At 49.6% G+C, this 26818-nt stretch overlaps 1 protein-coding gene across 3 annotated transcripts in view; it reads right to left on the bottom strand.

Moving 5' to 3' along the window:
• Positions 1-26818, bottom strand: part of LOC140403246 (uncharacterized) — a 125330-nt gene that overhangs the window by 23490 nt on the left and 75022 nt on the right. For all 3 annotated transcript variants that reach the window (XM_072491013.1, XM_072491014.1, XM_072491015.1), the window contains 8 exons: positions 26609-26803; positions 23745-23873; positions 23419-23556; positions 20887-21011; positions 19693-19918; positions 16075-16222; positions 12698-12867; positions 5781-5961 (listed from right to left, as the gene is read on the bottom strand). In XM_072491013.1, coding sequence (XP_072347114.1) covers positions 5781-5961; positions 12698-12867; positions 16075-16222; positions 19693-19918; positions 20887-21011; positions 23419-23556; positions 23745-23873; positions 26609-26803 — 1312 coding nt within the window. The remainder of the gene's footprint in view (positions 1-5780; positions 5962-12697; positions 12868-16074; positions 16223-19692; positions 19919-20886; positions 21012-23418; positions 23557-23744; positions 23874-26608; positions 26804-26818) is intronic.

Below are 26818 nucleotides of genomic sequence, written 5' to 3'. Positions count from 1 at the left end.
TATGCAGATCCCCGTCCATTCGTGACCACACTCGCCACTGGGCCCTATACAACAGCTGCACCCATCCAACATACTCATCTCCAAAACCAAATCTCCTCAGCACCTCCCACAGATAATCCCACTCCACTCTATCAAATGCTTTCTCGGCATCCATCGCCACCACTATCTCCGCTTCCCCCTCTGGTGGGGGCATCATCATTACCCCTAGCAGCCTCCGTATATTCGTATTCAGCTGTCTCCCCTTCACAAACCCAGTTTGGTCCTCATGGACCACCCTCGGGACACAATCCTCTATCCTCATTGCCATTACCTTGGCCAGAATCTTAGCGTCTACATTTAGGAGGGAAATAGGTCTATAGGACCCGCATTGCAGCGGGTCCTTTTCCTTCTTTAGGAGAAGCGATATCGTTGCCTCAGACATAGTCGGGGGCAGCTGTCCCCTTTCCTTTGCCTCATTAAAGGTCCTCATCAGTAGCGGGGCGAGCAAGTCCACATATTTCCTGTAAAATTCAACTGGGAATCCATCCGGTCCCGGAGCCTTCCCCGCCTGCATGCTCCTAATTCCTTTCACTACTTCCTCTATTTCAATCCGTGCTCCCAGTCCCACCCTTTCCTGCTCCTCCACCTTGGGAAATTCCAGCCGGTCCAGAAAGCCCATCATTCTCTCCCTCCCATCCGGGGGTTGAGCTTCGTATAATTTTTTATAAAATGCCTTGAACACTCCATTCACTCTCTCCGCTCCCCGCTCCATCTCTCCTTCCTCATCCCTCACTCCCCCTATTTACCTCGCTGCTCCCCTTTTCCTCAATTGGTGGGCCAGCAACCTGCTCGCCTTCTCCCCATATTCGTACTGTACACCCTGTGCCTTCCTCCACTGTGCCTCTGCAGTACCCGTTGTCAGCAAGTCAAATTCTACGTGTAGCCTTTGCCTTTCCCTGTACAGTCCCTCCTCCGGTGCCTCCGCATATTGCCTGTCCACCCTCAGAAGTTCTTGCAGCAACCGCTCCCGTTCCCTACTCTCCTGCTTTCCTTTATGTGCCCTTATTGATATCAGCTCCCCTCTAACCACTGCCTTCAGCGCCTCCCAGACCACTCCCACCTGGACCTCCCCATTATCATTGAGTTCCAAGTACTTTTCAATGCACCCCCTCACCCTTAGACACACCCCCTCATCTGCCATTAGTCCCATGTCCATTCTCCAGGGTGGGCGCCCTTCTGTTTCCTCCCCTATCTCCAAGTCCACCCAATGTGGAGCGTGATCCGAAATGGCTATAGCCGTATACTCCGTTCCCCTCACCTTCGGGATCAACGCCCTTCCCAAAACAAAAAAGTCTATTCGCGAATAGACTTTGTGGACATAGGAGAAAAACGAAAACTCCTTACTCCCAGGTCTGCTAAATCTCCACGAGTCTACTCCTCCCATCTGTTCCATAAAATCTTTAAGCACCTTGGCTGCTGCCGGCCTCCTTCCAGTCCTGGACCTCGACCTGTCCAGCCCTGGTTCCAACACCGTATTGAAATCTCCCCCCATTACCAACTTTCCCACCTCTAGGTCCGGGATGCGTCCTAGCATACGCCTCATAAAATTGGCATCATCCCAGTTCGGGGCATATACGTTTACCAAAATCACCGTCTCCCCCTGTAGTTTGCCACTCACCATCACGTATCTGCCCCCGCTATCCACCACTATAGTCTTTGCCTCAAACATTACCCGCTTCCCCACGAATATAGCCACCCCCCTGTTTTTCGCATCTAGCCCCGAATGGAACACCTGCCCCACCCAACCTTTGCGTAGTCTCACCTGGTCTATCAGTTTCAAGTGCGTTTCCTGTAACATAACCACGTCTGCCTTAAGTTTCTTAAGGTGTGCGAGTACCCGTGCCCTCTTTATCGGCCCGTTCAGCCCTCTCACGTTCCACGTGATCAGCCGGGTTGGGGGGCTTTTTACCCCCCGCCCCCCTGTCGATTAGCCATCCCCTTTTTCCAGCTCCTCACCCGGTTCCCACGCAGCTGTGTCCCCCCCAGGCGGTGCCCCCCCGCCCATCCCACCCCATGCCAGCTCCCCCCTCTCCCCAGCAGCAGCAGCCCAAAAATTCCCCCCTCCCACCCCCCCCCCCCCCCGCTAGATCCCCCACTAGCGTAGTTACACCCCCCATGTTGCTCCCAGAAGTCAGCAAACTCTGGCCGACCTCGGCTTCCCCCGTGACCTCGGCTCGCACCGTGCGACGCCCCCTGCTTCCTGCTTCCCTATTCCCGCCATGATTATCATAGCGCGGGAACCGAGCCCGCGCTTCCCCCTTGGCCCCGCCCCCAATGGCCAACGCCCCATCTCCTCCACCTCCTTTCCTCCCCCCACCACCTCCTGTGGAAGAGAGAAAAGTTACCACATCGCAGGATTAATAACATAAAACTCCTCTTTCCCCCCTTTTTACCCCCCTCTTCGCCCCCCATACTCGCCCCACCACTTTGTTTCAAACGTTCTTTTTTTTAAAAAATAACCCGCTCATTCCAATTTTTCTTCCACGATAAAAGTCCACGCCTCATCCGCCGTCTCAAAGTAGTGGTGCCTCCCTTGATATGTGACCCACAGTCTTGCCGGTTGCAGCATTCCGAATTTTATCTTCTTTTTGTGAAGCACCGCCTTGGCCCGATTAAAGCTCGCCCTCCTTCTCGCCACCTCCGCACTCCAGTCTTGGCATACGCGGATCACCGCGTTCTCCCACTTACTGCTCTGAGTATTCTTTGCCCATCTAAGGACCATCTCTTTGTCCTTAAAACGGAGGAATCTCACCACTATGGCTCTAGGAATTTCTCCTGCTCTCGGTCCTCGCGCCATCACTCGGTATGCTCCCTCCACCTCCAGCGGACCCGCCGGGGCCTCCGCTCCCATTAACGAGTGCAGCATCGTGCTCACATATGCCCCGACGTCCGCTCCCTCCGCACCTTCAGGAAGACCAAGAATCCTTAGGTTGTTCCTCCTCGCGTTGTTCTCCAGCACCTCCAGCCTTTCCACACATCGTTTATGGTGTGCCTCGTGCATCTCCGTCTTCACCACCAGGCCCTGTATGTCGTCCTCATTCTCGGCAGCCTTTGCCTTCACGACCCGAAGCTCCCGCTCCTGGGTCTTTTGCTCCTCCTTTAGCCCTTCGATCGCCTGTAATATCGGGGCCAACAGCTCCTTCTTCATTTCCTTTTTGAGTTCTTCCACGCAGCGTTTCAAAAACTCGTGTTGTTCAGGGCCCCATATTAAACTGCCACCTTCCGACGCCATCTTGGTTTTTGCTTGCCTTCCTTGCCGCTGCTCTAAAGGATCCACCGCAATCTGGCCACCTTCCTCTCCTTTTTTCATCCGTATCCAGGGGGGATTCCCTTCTGATTCACCGCACAGTACTTTTAGCCGTTAAAATTGCCGTTGGGGCTCTTATTAAGAGCCCAAAAGTCCGTTCCACCGGGAGCTGCCGAAACGTGCGACTCAGCTGGTCATCGCCGCACCCAGAAGTCGTCTCCAGGTTTTCCTAATCTCCTTTCAGAATTGTTTTGATTTGAAATGCTACATGCAAAATTCTACACAAACCCAGGTACTCGATTCCCAACAGAATACTATTGCTTCAAAAATGAAAATAAGGACACCAAACCTTAGGATTGCTTCAGAAATGTGGCTTGTCTGTAGCCAACCTCATCAGCTCTACTCTTTCCATGTCGGACTGTATTGTACATGAACAGTATCCTGTTCCAAAGGCAGTTCCTTTTTACTTCAATACCCCTGGAGCTTCTTTTCCATTCCTGGGTTTCTAGAACTAACAGTCCTTCATATCCTCTGGAACTTGCTTTTGTGCACATTACTCCATTGTGTGGCTTTTCTGCTTCTACCAGAGCTGAGAACTGTTCACTCTTTCGCTTCCTAGCCCCCAATTGCTAGATGTCCAATTAAAACTGCACACAAAAAGCCTTCCTAGCCTAAAGGTGCCCCTGGTTGCTAAGCAACAGCTCATTATTTCTCCAACCTCATATTTACCTTTCACGTCGTAAACTCTCTCAGCACCATAGGAACACAGTCTGGTCTGAAACCTACCCCCAACACATGCAAAACACCTGTGTTCAACATGAATCGAATTGGAGGTTTACTCTTTTTACACAGAAACACTAAATTAAACCCACTTAAATTTACACCTTTTATCTAATATTTAACAATACAAAACATAGATCACTTGAAGCTACCTCTGTTTTCCGGACATTGATCTCTTGCACGTGTGGACAATAGCCTGCCCACTGCCAGTGACTTTGAACATTTGACTTGCGAGAGAGTGACAGGGAGAGTGGGAATGGGAGGGTGTACGCAAGGTGGCCCCACAGCCACAGGGTGTCCCAGCACCCCTGGGCGCTGGTGAAACCCCAGTGGAGGTGGGCACAAACTGAACGCCATGTTATGCCAGCCAGCCTGCCCCACATTCCTGAAGCTTGGCGTATCTTCCCTGTGCTCCCCTAACAGCCATGTGGCCATCTGGGAAAGGCAAAAATAAATAAATCCAGGAAAGGGAACTCGAGAGGAGAAGGAAAAACAAAATGCAGAGTATGTCCACAGCAAAGGTTAAATGTAATTAAGGAAGACTTTCGTTTTCGGTTGGACTTTACAAAACCTCCGGCTGTCTCAAAACAGCTCGAGGCACTTTTGAACTGTAGCCACTGTTGTAATTTAGGAAACGTAGCAGCCAATTTGTGCAGAGCAAGATCCCACAAACAGCCACCTCCAGATCATCAGGTTTTTTTTGTGCTGGTGATTGATAAATATTGGCCAGGACGCTGGGCATCATTCGTCTGCTTCACTTCAACAGAGTGCCATGTGACCTTGTACAGATGTAATGTAGAAGGCTTCTCACGTCCCGGGATGCATGAGGCAGAGGCAGGTAACGCACATCATGTTTCCAACAGCTTGTTTCCCTGGAATAGGTCATTAGCCTGAAGGCTGAGGCTATTTAGCTGGAGAGACGCGACTCTGCGTCAAGCATGGCTGACCGGAAACTATTACCGTGGGCAGCACGGTAGCATAGTGATTAGCACAATTGCTTCACAGCTCCAGGATCCCAGGTTTGATTCCCAGCTTGGATCACTGTCTGTGCGGAGTCTGCACATTCTCCCCATGTGTGCGTGGATTTCCTCCGGGTGTTCCGGTTTCCTCCCACAGTCCAAAGATGTACAGGTTAGGTGGATTGGCCATGCTAAATTGCCCTTAGTGTCCAAAATTGCCCTTAGTGTTGGGTGGGGTTACTGGGTTATGGGGATAGGGTGGAGGTGTGTGCCTGGGTAGGGTGCTCTTTCCAAGAGCCGGTGCAGACTTGATGGGCCGAATAGCCTCCTTCTGCACTGTAAATTCTAAGAATTTATGAAACCTCCCATTGCCGTGTGTCAGAAGGCTTTGTAGGTTGTTTGGCTGCTTTCCTCAGTGACCAAGTCCTGGAGGGGGACTTGAGTCCAGATCTTCTGCCTCTCGAGGCAGAGAGACTGCCCACTGCGTCACAAGACCTGCCTACAGGTCAGTAGTTTAAAGTCTCACCTGTCAGATGCCACCTCCAACAGTGCAGCAACCCCTCAGTACAGCACTGCAGTATCTGTCCTGATCCGAGTGCTCAGGCCCTGGAGCGGGACTTGAACCCAGAACCTTGTGACTCTGAGACGAGCGACCTGCCAAGTGAGCCCCCGGGTGACATCCATTTAATTCTCCGGTATTCTCAGCCTTATCCCATTGACAGAGACAGTGCGGTGTCCCCTCCCCAGCGACTCACCTACTCTCTGGCGGTGAAACACCGCAGTCTCCTTGGAAAGGAAGACGTCTTGGTAAATAGCGATGGGATTGTGCTGGGGAAAACACAGCCAGCTTTCCACTTGGTCCTCAAAATAGTACAGCACAAAATACTTCACGATGGGGAAGTACTGTCGTGACGGGCCAGCAGAGGAATGGAGCACCTGTACAGGAAACAAACACCAGTTAACTCCGAACCAATCCAACCTGCAAACCCAGCTCGCCAAGCCTTACTTACTCGGAGGGAAACCCACCGCACTTTTTCTCTGATAACATAGCAATCCATTTTACAAATGACCTTTCCCAGCACACTCTCTCTTGCCCTGGGAGTGCATACCAAGAATTCAGGAGCGAAAATCGGTCATCCCCACTCGTTCCATTAAAACTACAGGACCATGAAATGAATTAAACATCCACCTCCTCCACCACCGACTCACAGGACAGACGCGTGTACCATCTATAAGATGCAATTGCAGTTTAGCAGAGCTGCCTGATGGCGCTGAGGTCCCAGGTTCAATCCCGGCTCTGGGTCACTGTCTGTGTGGAGTTTACACATTCTCCCTGTGTTTGTGTGGGTTTCGCCCCCACAACCCAAAGATGCACAGGGTAGGTGAATTGGACACGCTAAATTGCCCCTTAATTGGAAAAAAAATGAATTGGGTACTCTAAATTTTTTTTAAAGGGAAAAAAAGATGCACTTGCACCAACTCACCATGGCTCCTTCGACAACACCTCCCAGACACGTGACCGCTACCACTTAGAAGAACGAGGGCAGCAGACGCATGGGAACCCCACCACCTGGAGGTTACCGCCCCACCCCCCACACCATCCTGACTTGGAAATATATTGGCCATTCCTTCACTGTCATTGGTCAAAATCCTGGAACTCTCTCCCTTACAGCACTGAGGGTATACCTACACCAGATGGGCTGCAGCGGATCATGGGCAGCCCGGTGGCACAGTGGTCAGCACTGTGGCTTCACAGCGCCAGGGACCCGGGTTCAATTCCGGCCTTGGGAGACTGACTGTATGGAGTTTGCACGTTCTCCCTGTGTCTCTGAGGGTTTCCTCCGAGTGCCCCAAGGGGATTAAAGCATTCCCCTTCTGGCTGAACTAGTCTTTAAGAGAGACGGTGGTGCAGTGGCAATGTCACTGGTCTGGACTCCCAGGATCATGCTCTGGAGACAGGGATCCAAATCCCACCCTGGCAGTTGGTGGAATGTGAATTAACTTAGTAAAATCTTTAATTAAAAGCCAGTCTCAGCAATAGTGAAACTTTTGTCGCAAGTCGTAAAAACTCATCTGGCTCACTAAAGTCCCCTTAGAGAAGGGAAATCTGCCATCCCTACCTGGTCTGACCCTCATGTAACTGATTTGGTCCACAGCAATGTGGTTGATGTGGTGTTGGGTGCTCTGGTGCACAGATGAGCCAACACAGTTGTATGTGGTACAACTCTATTTTATTTTAACTCTTATAATACAGTTCGTTCTGGATACTCTGCACGTGCTGTCTCCCTGAGTGTGTTTGGTAACAGATCTGTCCTGGTCCTCCTCTGCAGCTAATGCTGACCACCGAGGGTCGTGTCTGTGCTTTTATATCTTTCTGTCATTGGTTGTGGTGTTGTGTGTTCTGATTTGTCTGTTGGTGTGTCTATCATGATGTGTGTGTTTGAATATCATGACATCCCCCCTTTTTTACAAAGATATGTGCCTACGTGGTTATAAATATAATTGTGTCGTGAGTGTTGTGTACAGCGTGTGTATATGACGTAACTATTTACATGGGGCGATGTCGGGTGCGTCACACTAACAAGGTTGTACCATAACAAAACTTGGATGCGAGAGAAAAAAAAAACTTGAACATTGGTCTGGTCAGACGATATCTGGAACAATAAACAACAACAGGTTATAATACAGAAGTGTTTGACTTTTTGAACGTATGAACAGCGTTATAAGTCCAGTCTAATGGGTGACCGCCTCAAGAATAGGCTGGTCCTCAAGCCGGTTCAGCTGTGGAGATTTGGGGTCACACTGGTTCACCTTGGACTGTTGGAGGTGATGCTGTTGCCAAAGTCTCTACTTTACCATTTGTTGTACTTCGTGCAGTGCTTGGTTTTTTCATTCGTGCAAATATAACATTCAACATCTTTGTTAGTGGTGCCTTGGCTGTGGTTTGGTTCTGGTGGCGATGGAAGGGGCATGATCCGTGGCATCTCCACGAAGTCATCCTTGGGAACCAGTGGAGGATCCGGCGTGTGCGTACGGTTCAGTTGCGAGCGTGGAAGGCGGCGCAAAGCTCGCTGATTGCGCCTACGCACCAATCCATCCGCCCTGCATGCCAGGAACAAGGTGGAGTCTTTTTCTTTTTATGTTTGTGGTGGACGGCATCTTGTAGCCGATGGGTCGTTGCCATCGAAGTAGCACCATCACTAATATCATGCAAGGCGATGACTGTGCCAGGTGTGGAAGTTGGCCGAGACCGTGCACGCTGGTTCCGGCCACCTGCTGTGCCGGAAGGGCGACTCCGCAGAGAAACGTCGAAGCATGTCGCCTTGGAGAGAGAATTGTTGCTCGCATCAACGTCTGGCGATGGCGCGAATTGGTGTGTCCATCTTGGACCGCCGGTGCTGGTTGCCACTGCCGACCCAGTGGGACTGCCACGCGATCCATTCCCTGTCGCCGTGGCATCCGCCGTCACCCTGAGCGTGCCATCACCGAGGCCGCGACACCGCCCGTCCGGAGCAAGGTCTGGCGTGCGCAAATCAGAGTCGGCGCTTGGCTGCTCCCCATCTGGAGTCCGGTCTGCCTTCCGTCGATGCCCCCCGTCCGGAGTCCCAACAGGTTCACTGGAGGCAGCCGAGATTCCCTGAAGCTGCACTTCTGGAGTCGGAACATGCAGGAATGCACCAACCAGTGGAGAGGGTCGAGCCATCGAGGGTGGAAGCGGTGCGCCGCCACCGCAGTCGTCAGTGGTCCCACCGTGATCGTCGAGTGCCTCGGTACGCACTAGGCGAGGTCTGTCACCTTGCACCTTTTGCATGGGAAGTGGGATGCTGTCGTCACTCGTCTCACATCCCGTGGATAGATCCTCATTAGCAGCTTGCTGTTCACTAGGGTTGGGTAAATTGTCAGAGTTTTCATCTGGTGGTGCACACCATGTCGGTGGACTGTCATTGTCTTGCCGTTGTCCTTCATTTGGGCTTTTCTTCTTTGGAATTTTAAATCTTCCCCCAGACATTGCAGAACCTTGTTTATTACCCCCAAATTCTCCCATATGTATGGTCTCGAATATAGGATCCAATGTTTCTATCGACATTGTACTATTTTCCAAAGAACATTCCGTTTCACTTTTCTTCTCAGGTACCTCATATGTATCTTTGTCTAATGTACATGCCTTCATGGTCTCTGGGTCTGATTTTGCTGGGACTGGCATGGTCACAGTCTCTCTTTTACTGTTCTCAATTGCCCACATTATACTCCCCATACATAACTGCTTAATCACTGGGGTTAGTGTGGTACAATGGATAATCGGGTCGACCTTATCTGCATCTTCACCATTAGTGGAAAGCACACTTGGTTCACTTGAAACTGCTGTGGGTTTTAAATTTGTTATCTGGCTACTCGATGTCGGTGTCCTCAGGATTCTTGCTCCAATGTTCTGCTCAATAATCAGTGGAGTGTGTATAGGTTCAATGCAATTAATGTTCCCCTCAAGGTTTGAAGAGTCATTACTGACTAACTGCTGGTCTCCGAAGTTGAGATTTTGCGGCGTTGTGTTGAAGGGAGACATTTGTCCCTGCTGTAGATATGATTCAGGTTGTGTTATTTCCATTACCTGAGGATTAATGTCTTGTCCATTTTTTCGATCCGTACTAAAACACTGGCAATTCTCAGTCTGCTCCTTGCAAGTTAAACATTCAATTAATTTTGTTAGCAAATCCTCAGCATCCTTCTGTGGCCGTGCAGCATTATTAATCTCTGTTCGGCTATAATGATCCTGAAGGTCAGCGCATAAACCTTTTTTCTTCGGGCTTGGACAAAGCGATTCCTTTGGCTTGTCTTCAGTTGGGCTTGAACAGTCTTCAGCGCTGTGCCCTTCATTGTAGCATGAGAGACCGTCATGGTCATGCTGCTGTGTAGTGGAGCATGGTAGGCTGTTATAGCCTTCTTGCTGTTCACGTGAGCATGGCAGACTTGCATCGTCTGCCGCTGGTTGGTCAGGAGAGGTTGCTAGACCCTCATGGTCTTGTTCCTGCAAGGACTGCACATTGGAGTCTTGCGTTGCTTCTATCGTGGAGGCTGTCCACGAGCTCTCTGTGGAGGCTTGTGACACTGGAGTCACTTCTTGTTCGTGCAAGGACTGTGCTCTGGAGTCTTGCGTTGCTTCTATCGTGGAGGCTGTCCACGAGCTCTCTGTGGAGGCTTGTGACACTGGAGTCACTTCTTGTTCGTGCAAGGACTGCGCTCTGGAGTCTTGCGTTGCTTCTATCGTGGAGGCTGTCCACGAGCTCTCTGTGGAGGCTTGTGACACTGGAGTCACTTCTTGTCCGTGCAAGGACTGCGCTCTAGAGTCTTGCATTTCTGCAATTGTGGAGTCTGTCCACGAGCTTGCTGTGGAAGCTTGTGACACTGGAGTCACTTCTGGTTCATGCGAGGACTGCACTCTGGAGTCTTGCATGTCTTCTTTCATAGAGTCGGGAACGTTGAGCGGGACGTGGACCACGCTCTGTGTGGCAGCAGGGCGCTCTCCGTGTGCTTGCACCGCTCCCTGTCTGTTAATGTCAGGCTGCAGCATCATCCGGTACTGATAAGTTGGAACGTCATATCTGCTGGATTGAAGATCCTCAAATCCGAAAAATGAATCCGCATCTGCGTCGGATTCAATGTGGGGGCCGCCAATGTGCAACACGAAAGGTTCGTCCGAGTCATAGTCGTATAGGACCACGGAGCTATCATTGGGCTCGCGAGGTCCGGAAACACTGTAAAGATCGTCATCGAAGTATTCGAGGTCGGAATCATCGGCTTGTGCGTAGGTAACTGCTTGTCGGAGGGTTCTTCGGAGGTCAAATTCATCTCCTGGGTCAATTTGCGGCAATGTGCTGTCATTCCAGGTGAGGGAAGGTTGTTTTACAGCTTTAACAGATTTTTGTTTTTTTGATTTGGGACGTTCCCCTTTTAAATTGGATTTGGGACATTTCCCCTTTAAATTGGTGCAGTCTGGGGCCTCTGACATCCTGACGCTCGGTATGTAGCACGTAGGAAGCGACTGCGCATGCTCAGATCGCTGTTCCTTTACCGATGGCCGTTTTCTTGACTGCGCATGCGCAGCATCTCGCGCATGCGCAAACGAAACTTCCGGATCTGCGCACTGCTCGCGCAACTGTGCTCGCTTGATACCTTTAGCAAGATGGCCGCCGACCTCGACCCAGCCCTCTCTCAGGCCCGGGATTTCGGCCTCTGGGAATTCGGGCTCCGGGATCCCAGCCACGAGGTGAGTACTGCAGCTTTTCTTACCTTTACTTGCCGATTGGATTGCGTTTTCTTCACAGTACTTGGAGAATTTGTCCAGGACTGCCTGGTAATCGTATCTTTGCTGCCTCCTGAAGAACCTGAACCTTGTGAATATTTCTCTTGCCCTTGCACCGGCGATGGTGAGGAGAAATTCAATTTTTTCGCTATCATCCAGGTCTTGGAGTTCAGCTGCCACCAGGAACAATTCGAACCATTGCCGGAATCGCCGCCAGTTTTCGCGGAGATCGCCGTAGCACTGGAGCGGCTGCGGAACCGGGAGCTCTATCATTTTGCCTGGGCACTGCTGGTTGTCTCTGTACACTGAGGTATGCCGGCAGGTATCGATCCACTCCTGTACCATGTGGTGTTGGGTGCTCTGGTGCACAGATGAGCCAACACAGCTGTATGTGGTACAACTCTATTTTATTTTAACTCTTATAATACAGTTCGTTCTGGATACTCTGCACGTGCTGTCTCCCGGAGTGTGTTTGGTAACAGATCTGTCCTGGTCCTCCTCTGCAGCTAATACTGACCACCGAGGGTCGTGTCTGTGCTTTTATATCTTTCTGTCATTGGTTGTGGTGTTGTGTGTTCTGATTTGTCTGTTGGTGTGTCTATCATGATGTGTGTGTTTGAATATCATGACAGTTGACTCTTAACTGCCCTCTGAAATGGCCTCGCAAGGCACTCAGTTCAAGGGCAATTAGGGATGGAGCAAAAAAAAAACACTGGTTTTGCCAGTGATGCCACCATTCCATGAAAGAATGATGAGAAGGGGGAAATTTTCTGCAATATATTACAGGCAGCCATGATACACGGGAGGAGAGATATTCTTATACCATTGCGCAGAATAGGTAATGACCAATTGCCACTTGACCACCTTTCTTCATTCAAAAGAACGAGTTTGCATTTCTGTAGTGCCTCCATGACCTCGGGATGTTCCCAGAGTACATTGCACTAAGTCTTTTTGACGTATGGTCACTGTCATTAGGTAGTGTACACAGCAGCCAGGTTATGCACAGGTAGAACATAGAGAACAGTACGGCACAGTACAGGCCCTTCAGCCCACGATGTTGTGCCGACCATTTATCCTAATCGAAGATCAACCTAACCTACACCCCTTCAATTTACTGCTGTCCATGTGCCTGTCTAAGACTCGCTTAAATGTCCCTAATGACTCTGACTCCACCACCTCTGCTGGCAGTGCATTCCACGCACCCACCACTCTCTGTGTAAAGAACCGACCTCTGACATCTATACCTTCCTCCAAGCACCTTAAAATTAAGTCCCCTACTGACAGCCATTTTCACCCTGGGGAAAAGTCTCTGGATATCCCCATACTTTGGGGGAAACTTGTTGCTGTCAGGATGACCATCCGTCGCCTGCTTACCTTCAAGTATGTTTGGTTCCCATTCGCCGCGCTTTCCACGAAAGCTTCGATGAAGGCTGATGGGTAGGTCAGGATGTTGTGTGCACTCCAACGCTGACTCTTTGAAAGCCACATTGTGAACATCAATGCTCCCTTCAGTTGCTGCTGTAACTCCATCAGGTGTCGCTGCACTGGGGAGGAATGCAGAGCCGTGATGGTGAGCTAAATCCAGGAGATCTCACAACACCGGTCATCATTACAAGCCACTTCCAAGAGGCCCCCCCACAGCCAGGAATTTCCATGAGGGGGAGTCTCCCACTGCAATCTTAGTGGGCGATTGACAGAGAGTCCCGCAAAAGTTATGCAGCAGGTGCATTTTGGTGGGGGTTTCTGCTGGTGGGAGAATTTTCTTTTAATTCGCTAGCTCGGCAATCATTTGTTGCCCATCCCTAGTTGCCCTTGGGATAGTGGTGGTAAGCCATGGCAGCGAAAACAGTAAATACAGTTAGCAAACTCCCTGTGTTTGCTAATTATATTTAAAAGTGGATTTCGACCTGAGATGGGTTTTGCTTGACTGGAGATAAAAAAGATAGCAGTTAAAGTGTTTAGTTTTATTGTTTGACTGGTAATTATAAGTTATTTCTTGTATGATGTTAAAGTTAGTTTAATACTGTATTGATAATAAAGTTTGTTTTGCTATATCATATCCCTATTTGTGCGTGGAGTCACTCCTGAAGCAAAGTATCCTTTCCTCACAGTCTTACAAATTAAATAGAATATTGGGGTTTCTGTCCGGTATCCGAGCACATGTTGGGGCCTGGTACGTGGTACGGCATCATAATAAAATGTTCAGCGGGAGATTCAAACCCATAGCTCCACATTGGGCCGGTATCCCGTAAGTCCCTGGACTAGAATGCTGTAAGCCACGGCAGTGCCCTTTTTATGTTATTTTAATAAAGGGTTTGATGCCGGAAAACCTGCCTTGGCAAAGTTAATGCAGAATCCCAAACCCCAGAAAGGAAACATGGAATGCCGCTTATTAACTAATTATTTCTGCGACCTGGAAAAATGTGAGAAAAGAGATGAAATCCGGTGAGGAAAGGGGGTCAGTCTAGTTGTAACTTGTTCTAATAACAAAGCATTATTAAACTTTAAAACACATAAGAAAGGCAACAGTAAAGAACCATTTACAATTAACTACAATAATGGTTACCCAGACAATATGCTCAAATTACAGCCTCCCCCCCCCCTCCCCATCTAAATCTATCTACTTTCCTAAACTCCGAGAATACACCTTCCCAAAAAAACATCCCATACATTTTAATACTATGAGCCAAATCCAGAAAATAATTACCACACAGGACCTGTACCTTTCTTTTGGAGACGTTTCTTCGAGGTTAGAGCAGGACCTCTGGGGGTCTGAAACAGGCAGACTTCTGCTGTTTTATTTTCTGCTCAGCAGTTTGATTCTTTGAGAGAGCTCAGTTTTGCAACTGGGTGCCATTATGGTCTAGGTCATCAGACTGCAAGTCTCCACTTTGCTTACAAAGTAGCTGTTTCACCCTGCTACTAGGCTAATCTGCATCTGACACGCCTTCAGTGCAGCTAAATCCCTCTCGCTTTCTTTTTTATCCAGGTCGTTACTTTTCGTTTCATTCCAACTTCCTAACAGGGATGTCAATCTTAATCTACTCCTCTGTTAAAATAGTAGAGAGAAATGTGGTACAAATCCTTGTACGTATGATAACATCACCTATTTTCATTACACTTCATCTTTGATCTCGTAACATGCCCATATGGCGGCACGGTAGCTCAGCGGTTAGCACTGTTGCTTCACAGCAACAGGGACTATGGTACAATTCCTGGCTTGAGTCACTGTCTGTGCGGAGTCTGCACATTCTCCCCGTGTCTGAGTGGGTTTCCTCCGGGTGCTCCGGTTTCCCCCCACAAGTCCCAACTGACGCGTTTGTTAGGTGAATTGGACATTCTGAATTCTCCCTCCGTGTACCCGAACAGGCGCCGGAATGTGGCGACAAGGGGATTTTCACAGCAACTTCATTGCAGTGTTAATGCGAGCTGACTTGTGACACTGATTATTGTTATTAGATTATGATGGATGAGGAAGGCCGATCAACCCATCTAGAACTGAGCTTCCCATTGCGGTATCCAATCCTTAAAGGCGTGTGATACTTCAGACTAGCTTGCCATTTCACGACGTGGCCTATTAACCTGCTGACTAACCGCTCCGAGAAGAACAGCTCAGTTCTCGTTTCCGTTCCAGTCAGTAGAAATCCTGAGGTGTCGATAACGGGCGGCCAATCAGTTCTATGCCCTGGGCGGAGAGCTCAAAGTTCACCCCATTATTGTCTGAAGAAACTCTTCATCTATGCTGCTTTTGCTCATGTGTTTGCTTTGTTTGGCCCCTTGTTCCGCACTGTAACCAATCACTGTTTGTCGATGTACCATTTGTCAATGTTCTGTTGATTATTCTTTTTGTCTACTACGTACGTACTGTGTACATTCCCTCGGCCGCAGAAAAATACTTTTGACTGCACTTCGCTACATGTGACAATAAATCAAATCAAAATCAAAATTCCTTGACGTTGTTTCTAAATTTACAGAGTTCCCCATTGAATTATTGGACACTGAATACACATTTGGTTTTCTTTCCCCAGTTTTGTCAGGGCCACAAAGAATCCAGCACGGGTTCGTAGTCAAACAGAAAGTAACTTTATTTGCAACAGTATGCCCAGGGTACCAGAAATTCACAGCCGGTTCCCTCGCTCGCCGACCACACTGGCCGGCTCTATTTATATAACTGCACTGCTAATGATTGCCCCTCGTTGGGGGAGCTCATATTCCTCAAGAGACATGGGGTAACCAATTGTCCCCAGCCAATAGGATCCGGGCAGGTTATAACACCCAAGGATTTGGATTTATGGATTGGGATTAATATGCATTATCCCGAAATATGGAAATATGCTGACCTTGTGACAGGTGGGTCACAGGTTCAATCCCTGCTTCTGGCTACATGTAACAACTGGGGAACTACATTTTTCACTTCAGCTCAGTCGCAGACCGTGTTTGGCGAGAGTGCATTTTAACATGGGGTACATCACAACCAAGCTCGCTCTGTCGGATCTCTCAGAATCCTTTGCTGCAAGCACTAGGCAACGATCAGGCGAAGGAACTCTTGCTCATTTGTCCCCCCCCCCCCCCCGTCCCTTGCTCATGGACAGTTAAGCGCACTCAGATGTCTATGCTACAGCCCTGGGTCATTTAATACAGACAAAACTTAAACCTGGGACCTTCATGGTCGATTTGAACGCATGGGGCATTCATCCCACTGAATCATCAGGAGGCTATCATGTTCCTCTCTATTGGTGGAAGCTCCTTACCTATTTGAGCATAAATCTGAAGTGCTTCTCTGTCACATCCTGACGGGCCTTTCAAGTAGTAGAACTCGGTCAGTTCCAGAACATCAAGGAACGGACTTAATGAACCGAACCAGGTGGCTGAAGAGTTCACTCCCAGACCAGTCGCCACCTATGAGAATGGGCAATAAGAAACATCATTAAAGTATGGCAGGACCAGTTGGAATGATTATTTAGCATGAACCAAAATCTGGGTCTCCTCGTGCCCTGTCCTGGTGGCCCACAGCTGAGAATTGATAGCACCTGGGAGAATGATCCGACATCATGTTACGTCTGCAGTCCTCGAATCCCTACAGTGCAGAAGGTGGCCATTTGGCCCATCAAGTCTTCCCCAACCCTCCGAAAGAGCTCCCTACCTAGGCCCAATCTCCCACCCTATTCCTGGAACACTATCTCACCTTTGGATACTAAGGGGCAAGTTAGCGTGGCCAATCCACCTAACTTGCACATCTTTCAACCGTGGGAGGGAACCGGAGCACCCGGAGGGAACCCACGCAGACACGGGGGAAACGTGCAAACTCCACGCAGATAGTGACCCGAGGCCGGAATCGACCACTCAGGGCAGCACGGTGGCTCAGTGGTTAGCAATGTTGCTTCATGGCGCCAAGGTCCCAGATTCGATCCCGGCTCTGGGTCACTGTCCATGTGGAGTTTGCACGTTCTCCCAGTGTTTGCGTGGGTCTCACCCCCACAACCCAAAAATGTTCCGGTTAGGTCCCTGGCCCTGTGAGGCAGCAGAGGTACCAACTGTGTCACCTTGCTGCCCTTTGCTTTCGTTCATTAGCAACCCCTGCCAATGGGTTATAAACATTACCAAACATTACCAACATCAACAGCTACTTGCATTTATATCGCACCTTCAATGCAGTAAAACACCCCGGGCGCTTCGCTCGAGTGTTATCAGACTTTGCAAAAAAGAAATTTAGTGTACCCAATTATTTTTTTCTAATTAAGGGGCAATTTAGCGTGGCCAATCCACCTACCCTGCACATCGTTGGGTTGTGGGATTGAAACCCACGCAAACACGGGGGGAATGTGCAAACTCCACACGGACAGTGACCCAGAGCCGGGATCGAACCTGGGACCTCAGCACCGTGAGGCAGCAGTGCTAACCACCGCACCACCATACTGCCCTGAGTTTTATCAGACTTGTATATCGAGCCACATATGGAGGTATTGGGAGAGATGATCGAAAGTTTAGTCAATAGGTTTTACGGAGCGTCTCAAAGGCGGAGACGGTGACCTGAACAAATGCAGACCAGGGGAAAAGAAAAATTCTCTGGTCCATCCGGCCTCCCCTACATAACTGCCATTCCTAGAGAATGACAATATAGAGATCCCGCTTCCCAGCCAAAATCCAGGCAGCCTCCCAGGAGAGGTGAATATCCAAACGAAACTCTGGCCAATGATAGAGAGAAGAATCTGGGAAATTTCTTTGTGACCCCTTTAAGGTGATAGAAACTAGTGGAATCCTTGGAACCACAACTACAGAAATTGCACAGCGATGGTTCGTGAAGGGACAAATTGCAGTCATCTACATTTCTGTTTTCTTCGACAATGGGGACATTCTGTGGATTGCTTCAGCTGAAGATAAAAGGGAGACAGCTAAGCTGATTTGCTAGGACGGCTGTCTTGGGTTCAAGGCCCACTACCACTAGCGAGTAAGGATCTCCTCCCTCATTGGAATGAGGCCCTTAGGGAAAAGGAGACTGTGGAGGATGTTGGATGGTTCCCTGAGCAGACTGTCAGAGTCATCTGGCAGAACGCCTCATCACCAGAACTGTCAAACAAGCACCAAGACCTAACTTGGCTGGTGGTGAGAGGGGCCCTCCCCGTCAGATTCTTCACGTACACCCGAATTCTCAGCACCGTCGCACGCTGCCCTCGGAGTGGCTGCGGGGGAAATGAGACGGTCGCCCACCTCCTTGTGGAATGTGCATTTGCAAAGAAGGTCTGGAGAGAGATGCAGTGGTATTTGTCAAGGTTCATCCCGAACAGCTCTGTGACACAGGACTCTGTGCTCTACGGACTGTTTCCAGGGACACACACCGAGACAAACATCAACTGCTGCTGGAAGGTCATCAACTCGGCGAAAGAAAATTTCCGCTACTCCCGGCACAGGGGATTCAAGACAGGGTGATCTCGGGTGTATGGGTCGGAGAGGGCAAGGTGTCGGCGATATTCCAGGAGATGAAAGAAGAGGGGGAGGCTTTGGTAGAGGAGCTTAAGGGTAAATGGGAAGAGGAGTTGGGGGAGGAGATTGAGGAGGGTCTGTGGGCTGATGCCCTAAGTAGGGTTAATTCCTCTTCCTCGTGTGCCAGGCTTAGCCTGATACAATTTAAGGTAGTTCATAGAGTGCATATGACGGGGGCGAGGCTGCGTAGGTTCTTTGGGGTGGAGGACAGATGTGGGAGGTGCTCAGGAAGTCCGGCGAACCATGTCCATATGTTTTGGTCATGCCCGGCACTAGAGGCGTTCTGGAGGGGAGTTGCGGGAACAGTATCTAAGGTGGTGAAAGTCCGGGTCAAGCCAAGCTGGGGGCTAGCACTATTTGGCGAAAGAGGCCGGCATTCTGGCCTTTGCGTCCCTAGTAGCCCGGCGAAGGATCTTGCTAATGTGGAAGGAGGCGAAGCCCCCCAGCGTGGAGGCCTGGATAAATGATATGGCTGGGTTTATCAAGTTGGAAAGGATAAAGTTTGCCTTGAGAGGGTCTGTGCAGGGGTTCGACAGGCGGTGGCAACCGTTCCTAGACCATCTTGCGGAGCGTTAGATGAAGGTCGGGCAGCAGCAGCAGCAACCTTGGGGGGGGGGGGGAGGAGGAGGGGGAGGAGGAGGAGGAGGGGACATCGTTCGTGAGGGGGGGAAGGGATGTTTCTCTGGGGTGCATTTGAGCAAGAAAACACATGAATGAGCCGGAGACTGACACATACGGGATGAATCCAATGTACAAAGTTCTGTATTTTATTGACTTGCCATGTTCATGTCTTGCCACACGAGTTCTCTTTCTTTTCGTTGTTAAGGGGGGGGGGCGTTGTTTGTAAGGTAGAAAATGGGGGGGGGGGGGGGGGTTGTTTGTAAGGTGGTAAATGATCTTCCAGTGCAAAGAATTGTCCTCGACCGAGTGTTTCAGACTGGCACATTCCAAGGTCCAGGACTACGTGCTGAGGGACGCACTCAAGCTTGGGGCAGCTGCCGCCAAGGCGCAATGGCGAAAGGCCACTGTGTAAGGTCTTGCCAGCAAATGTACACCGAGGGGTGGGTAACAGTGTAAACCCCCCTCGGTCTGGGTCATTAACACTCCAATGTATAAAAGCATTGAAAGAAACATGACGATGTAAATACTTACAAAAGAATTGTAAAGTAAACAGGGAAACGTGCGGAATGTCATCCCAATTGAGTGTAAGATTGCCAAGTGAATATGCAACTTTGGAGGAAATGTACAGTCACGACAATTCGAAATGTTCTGTAATGTTTATGAGAGATTTTATGAATAAAGTATATTTTTGATAAAAACAAAACAAATTGGAATGCAATGCGCCACCGAGAGCCTCAGGATTCTAAGGTTAACCGTCCCGGTAGTACCTTGAAGTCTTGATATCGATGCGGGATGTCCTTAATTCCCATCAATGTAATTAGCCCGAGTACTGTCTGAAACGTGTTTGGATTCAGTGGGTGTAAGGCACTCTTCAACCCAAACACCTCCAAGCCTGGAACCTGGGAGACGTGGTTCTCGCAATCAACAAGTTGCGATGTCAGTTGAAGCGACTGATGGATAATTTCCTCATCTCTCTTCTGCCAAAGGTCCATCCTGTTAGGAGAGTCGATAATATAAGACGTTAGAATCAATAAACAACATCCTCGCTTGGGGCATCTTGAGATGTGCCTGGAATATCTGCAATACAGCGTTAGTCTCTACATTCGTAATGTTTTGGCGAGGGCGCTGCGTTGTCTTCAGAATGAATTGTTAAACCAAGGTGATGTCTTGCCCTGTCAAGTTTAAGTAAAAGATCATATGACACTATTCAGAGACGAGCAAGGGAATTCTATGCAGTGTCTCGGACAATAATTATCTCTCAACCAACAGCAATAAAGTAAAATATTTGGGCACTTATCACTTCATTATTTGATATATCTTAGAAAAAATATCATTTAAAAAATCAGATACCTGTGACATGATAAATGTACAGAAATGTAAGGATTAATGTTATGCCCAAATCAACCACTAGAGGGAGCTAGATGCAGAACTATATAAGGCATTGATGCTAAGCCTTGAGGCTAAGGAGAAAGCTAGAAGACAGACTGTAGGAAAGATAGTGTGAGTGAGAGCAGATCATAGTTATTGTATTGGTGCCGAGATTAGTAGTAGATGAGTGTAGATTGTATGTTTATTATCAACTGTTTATTATATAGGAGTAAGTGTCGAATCCAATTAAGTAGTGGAAATAAATCTTCAGCTTTTTCAATATAAAAGCTAGTTGTGGTCTTTGTCAACACTACGCCAACCATCCTAGGATTAGAACCACAAAGACCACCACAATACTGTATCCCTAATTTGGTATGGAATAGTTCCTGGAGCGAAGCATCATTTCCTACGCAGTTTTAAAAAAATTGTTGTGGTCTCGTCCGGTTTTCTCATATAAATTGGGATCTGGTCGGGGATCGTAATACATGCTAATCTTTTAATTTCCACGGTTTAATTTTTACCAAATGGGTTTTTCAGACTTTATCAGCCTAAGATTAAATGCACAGAAGCCACCGTCTTTATTCATATCTTACCTAAGGGAAGCCTTTATGAATTCCGAAGCTACGATCGGGTATGGATTTGGTGGCAGAGGTGATTCCGACAGGATTCCCTGCAGACACTGCTCCCAGTGCCAATCCAGCCGGCAGTCTACACAGTACTACAAGGGACAGGAGAGAAAGCAAGTGGTTCGATCAGTCTTTCTGTATCTTACCAATAAGGAAACTCCACCGGGGCTGCAAATTGTAGAAGTTGGTTTCCTCTGCTCTCCGTCTTCAGCCTTGCTCAGTGGTCTGTGTCAGAAGGTTGTGGGCTGGAGAGACGCGAGCACAGAAATCTAAGCTGAAACTCCGGTGCAGGGCTGAGTGACTGCAGCAGTGTCACAGGGGCCGCCTTTTGAATGACGCTTTGAACTGAAGCCCTCCCTTCTGCAGTGGACGTTAAAGGTTTAATGGAACCATTTCAAAGAAGACGGGACGGGACGGGGAGTTCTCCCTGGTGTCCAGGCCCATAGTCACCCCTCAACCAAAATTACATTGTTGTGTACGGGAGCTTGCTGTGCACAAAATGGCTGCTGTTGTGTCTCTACAGGGTCTCCAACTCCAAATTAATTGACTGTGAAGCGCTTTGAGACACGGTGGCACAGTGGTTAGCACCGCTGCCTCACAGCTCCAGGGAGCCGGGTTCAACTCTGGCCTCGGGTGACTGTCTGTGTGGAGTTGGCACATTCTCCCCGTGTCTGCGTGGGTTTCCTCCGGGTGCTCCGGTTTCCTCCCACAGTCCAAAGATATGCAGGTTAGGTGGATTGGCCACGCTAAATTGCCCCTTAGAGTCAAAAAAGGATAGGTGGGGTTACTGGGTTACGGGGATAGGGTGGAGGCGTGGTCTTCAGTAGGGTGCTCTTCCCAAGGGCTTGTGCAGACCCGATGGGCCGAATGGCCTCCTTCTGCACTGTACATTCTATGAGACATCTTGTGGTTGTGAAAAATGCAACATAAATGCAACATTTCTTCCACCGTGGTTTTGGCCTTTGCTAAGCAAACCATAATCATTTCTGGGGGCCGGTTTAGCTTAGTTTGAGGTGAAGCGAGGCCAGCAGCGTGGGTTCAATCCCCGTACCGGCTGAGGTTATTAATGAAGGCCTCGCCTTCGCAACTTCGCCTGAGGTGCGGTGACCCTCAGGTTAAACCACCACCAGTCAGCTCTCGCCCTCAAAGGGGAAAGCAGCCTATTGTTATCTGGGACTATGGTGACTTTACCTTACTTAAACATTTCTACCTATGTATCATATGGAAGGGTATAACTATCCCTGAGTGTTCTTAAATCAATGCTAAAATTATTCTGATTTTCTTTTGGGTGTTACATATTAATGGAAATTGTACTGGTTTTTAAACTTGAGGGAACTTTAGCAATAAAAATAATCTGCTTTGCCATTCAGTAAAATCCCGGCTAATCTGTGCCTAAACTCCATTTACCTGCCTTACCCTATAGCCTGTGATATTCTAGCCGAACAAAAACCAATCAACCAAAGTCTTAAAAGTCCAAAGATGTGCAGGTTAGGTGGATTGGCCATGCAAAATTGCCCCTAGGTGGGGTTACGGGGATAGTATGGGGGACCCTCCCTCTCTTTCGGAGGGTGGGTGCAGACTCAATGGGCTGAATGGCCTCCTTCTGCTCTGTAGGGATTCAATGATTCTATGAAATGCTTCATTTAATCCTCTGCACGCACAGCCTACGAAATCAAAATTTCAGGGTTTCACTTACCTCTGATTTCAACCCTCAAACCCCCAAACCCTAATCAGACAGACCAGACTCTGGCCAGACCCGTGGTGGGATTCTCCATTGCCCGACACCGAAAACGTGACCGCCGATCGGGCGGAGAATGGATTCCCGATGCCGGAATCGGGGCCGGCGCCGGTTTGACGCCGGTCCGCCACCTTCAAAGTGCCGTGCGGCGTTCCGACGTCGTTGCCGCGTCGTCGACCAGCCCACCCGTGATGCTCCACCCCCCCCCCATGTGCCGAGATCCCGACGGCGCGGGACACGTGTGGTCTCAGCTGGCATGCCGGCTGCGGACTGTGTCCAGTGCTGTCACACTCAGCCGGGATCCATGCCTCTGGCCAGAGGGGGGGGGGGGGGGGGGGGTAGGGGGGGGGGGCTTCTGCTAGGGCTGGGGGTGACTGGTTGGAGGGGTGGCCAGGGGATGGGCTGTGGGGTCACGGTTGGTGGGTTAGGTTTTGCGCAAGGCCGGCATGTATGGCGCGGCCAGTGCAGATCGTCCGCCGTGCGCATGCGCGGCCCAGGAACGGGCCATTTTCTTGCCTTTTTCGGCGCGATCGGCAGGAATTTCACCTGGCGCCGACCCCTCCCCGGTACCGGAGTCGATGAGGGGCTGACGCCTATTTTCCTGTCGTGAAACTCTGGCGGATTCTCCGTTCGAGCCGGCACTTAGCCGCAGAAACGGAGAATCTCGCCGCCAGCGTTTCAAGCATTTTTTGCTGTTGCCTGGCCGGACATTTGCCCCCGCTTGAAGCTCCTCGAATAATGATGCTTGAGAAGCGGCTTACCTGTGTGAGGACGGCATCCAACTGACCGAGTCCAGGAATGTTGACACGAGAAGCGTTTTCAGCCACATTAATGCCCCCTTCCCTGTCATACAGGAGCCCTGCTGTGTCACGGGGAGAATATTTACTGTTGCCAGTGATCTGTAGTTCAAAATAGAAAAGAGAAAATAGCATTGTCAGGAGATAGCTGCCAACATTGGGGAAGCAGGGGGGGGGGGGGGGGTGGGGGGGGGGGGGGGGGGGGGGGGGGGAGTTGGGGGTAGGCACTGCTCTCCCAGGGTGAACATTTACTAGGCATAGGACAGATATTAGTTCCAGTGCTTCCTTACCTGATTGTCCACTGGGCTTGTTGTGCGGAAGGTGATTTCTGCTTGTCTCTTCATGTTGGTCAGCGCTGGGACCCAGGGCAGCGAATCCTCCACTGATTGAATCAGCAGCACAGTCCCATACCACAACATCTAAAAGGAGGCACACGCATGGTTGGCTCTGCATTAAAGGAGTAACTCTCTCTACCCTACACTGGCCACTCACTGTAGAGAACGCAGGGCAGAACCCGAATTGAGGAGATTAAGCATGGAAAGAGAGGCCATTCTGCCCATTGCATAAATGTTGTTGCTAGCTCTTCAGCCAGATCTGTTTGAATCCCATTTACCCTGTATCTTATTTGTATTTAGTTCTCCTTTAAATGACGCCAAAGTGTCATTCTCAATAGCCAGTTGCGGTGAATCACTTCCTGTCCTAATGACTCTCGGTATGAATATATTTCTCCTAACTTTCTTATTTGTTCCGACTCGACAGCTGATTCACCCGCCAGTGGAAATCATTGTCCTTTCATCAATTTGAAAGATCTCTCTTAGGCCCAATGTTAACATAGAACATACAGTGCAGAAGGAGGCCATTCGGCCCATCAAGTCTGCACCGACCCACTTAAGCCCTCACCTCCACCCTATCCCGGTAACCCAATAACCCATCCTAACCCTTTTGGTCACTAAGGGCAATTTATCATGGCCAATCCACCTAACCTGCACGTCTTTGTACTGTGGGAGGAAACCGGAGCACCCGGAGGAAACCCACGCAGACACGGGGAGAACATGCAGATTCTGCACAGACAGTGACCCAGCAAGGAATCGAACCTGGGACCCTGGCGCTGTGAAGCCACAGTGCTATCCACTTGTGCTACCGTGCTGTCCTTCTCTGTGCCCTTAACCTTCTCTGTTCCAGTGCGGAAAGCCTCTTCTGACCTAGCTGTGGGATTGCTCACATTTTACCCTGTGCACCCATTACGCACAATGACCGCAGAAATTTAGTACCCGTTATCACAGCAAGTGGCCAGACGGGATGTCAGTTTGATGGCATATCGAAAAGGCGGCACCTTCGACAATGTAGCACTTCCTTAGTACTGCACTGTCAAACGTCAACCCAGAACCAGGGTTGATTTGTGGCAATCCTTGGTTTTTGAGCTCATGCCCAGTTTGAAGCTGACTCGAAAATGCCTGATGGGCAGCATGGTGGCACAATGTTAGCACTGCCATCTCGCAGCGCCAGGGAAGCCGGATCCGATTCCAGCCTCGGGTGACTGTCTTTGCGAAGTCTGCACGGTCTCCCAGTGTCAGCGTGGGTTTCCTCCGGGTGCTCCGGTTCCCTCCCACAAGTCCAAAGATGTGCGGGTTAGGTGGATTGGCCACGCTAAGTTGCCCCTTAGTGCTCAAAGATGTACAGTTAGACTATGGGGATAGGGCAGGGTGGGCGGGTGAATAATAATAATAATAATAACTGCTTATTGTCACAAGTAGGCTTCAATGAAGTTACTGTGAAAAACCCCTAGAAGTAGAACGTTTGGAGAGTGGGTGCAGACTTTTTAAAAAAAATAAACATTTTATTGAGGTATTTCTTTGGCCGAGTGGGTGCAGACACGATGGGACAAATGGCCTCCTTCTCCACTGTAGGGATTCTATCATAGATCCTATCATAGAATTTACAGTGCAGAAGGAGGCCATTCGGCCCATCGAGTCTGCACCGGCTCTTAAAAAGAGCACCCTACTCAAAGTCAACATCTCCACCCTATCCCCATGACCCAGTAACCCCACCCAACACTAAGGGCAATTTTGGACACTAAGGGTAATTTATCATGGCCAATCCACCTAACCTGCGCATCTTTGGACTGTGGGAGGAAACCGGAGCACCCGGAGGAAACCCACGCACACACGGGGAGAACGTGCAGACTCCGCACAGACAGTGACCCAAGCCGGGAATCGAACCTGGGACCCTGGAGCTGTGAAGCACTTGTGCTACCCACAATGCTACCGTTCTATGGCAGAGGCATGGTGGGCCGAATGGCCTCCTTCAGTGCTATTCCGTTCTAGGAGGACCATGGGAGAAAAGAAATCCACTTCCTGTCACCCTAAGTTGGAGTGAACCAAATAGCCAAACAGGCAAATACCGCGCCGTTCAGCCTACCTCACTACACCATTCAGGAAATCCCCAGACTCGCCCAAAAGTGTATCAAATTTAAAATTATTTCACGGGATGTGGGCAATTCAAGCATTTATTGTCCATCCCTAATTGCCCTTGATCTGAGTGGTTCGCTCGGCCATTTCAGAGGGGGAGTTAAGAGTCAACCAGATTGCTGTGGGCCTGGAGTGGCGTGTAGGCCAGACCAGGTAAGGACGGCAGATTTCCTTCCCGACGGGGACGTGAGTGAACCAGATGGGGTTGGATGACAATCGGCATGACTGGCCAGCTTTCAATTCCAGATTGTTATTCACTGGAGTTAGATTCCACCAGCTGCCTTGGTAGGATTTGAACCTGTGTCCCCAGAACATTAACCTGGACTTCTGGATGACTAATCAGGAGGCATTACCACTATGCTGCCATTTTCCTCAACCGGGCATGTTTCTGCAAATATATTGTAGGGGCAGAATTACTCCAGTAGCACGGAAATAACTCCTGTAATTGTTCACAATTCGAACACCTGGTTGATGCTGCTTGAAGACATGACTTTGTCTGAAATCAGTGATTTTTAAAACCCAAGAGCAATTGAAGGGTATGTGGCAGCCTCCACGCTTAGCGTGGTTTAAGCGGTGCCTAAGGTGATGGTAAATAGTTAGCGTCCATTGCCAAGTACAGCCGGACGCCCGTGATAAGCAAGGGCGGTGTAACCGCTTGGCGGCTGTACCACTTTAACTCTGCCTACCTTTCTGAACTGGTCCAGTAGTTTGCTGTGGGGTGTTTCGGATAGACCGTCCAGTGCCAACTCCAACCCCTTCCTCAAAGCTTTGGTGAGAATCACGAAATCAGACGAGACGGTCCGATAATCGAATCTCAGAAAATCCGAAATCAGTTTGTGGATTTTTCCAGCCAGGATTGGATAGATCTCTCCACGTTGGACCTGGAACAGTGCAAA

The sequence above is a fragment of the Scyliorhinus torazame genome, chromosome 27 (assembly GCF_047496885.1).
Source record: "Scyliorhinus torazame isolate Kashiwa2021f chromosome 27, sScyTor2.1, whole genome shotgun sequence".
NCBI lineage: Eukaryota > Metazoa > Chordata > Chondrichthyes > Carcharhiniformes > Scyliorhinidae > Scyliorhinus > Scyliorhinus torazame.
Note: the sequence above shows the minus strand (reverse complement) of the source record. Positions and strands in the feature narration are given on the sequence as shown.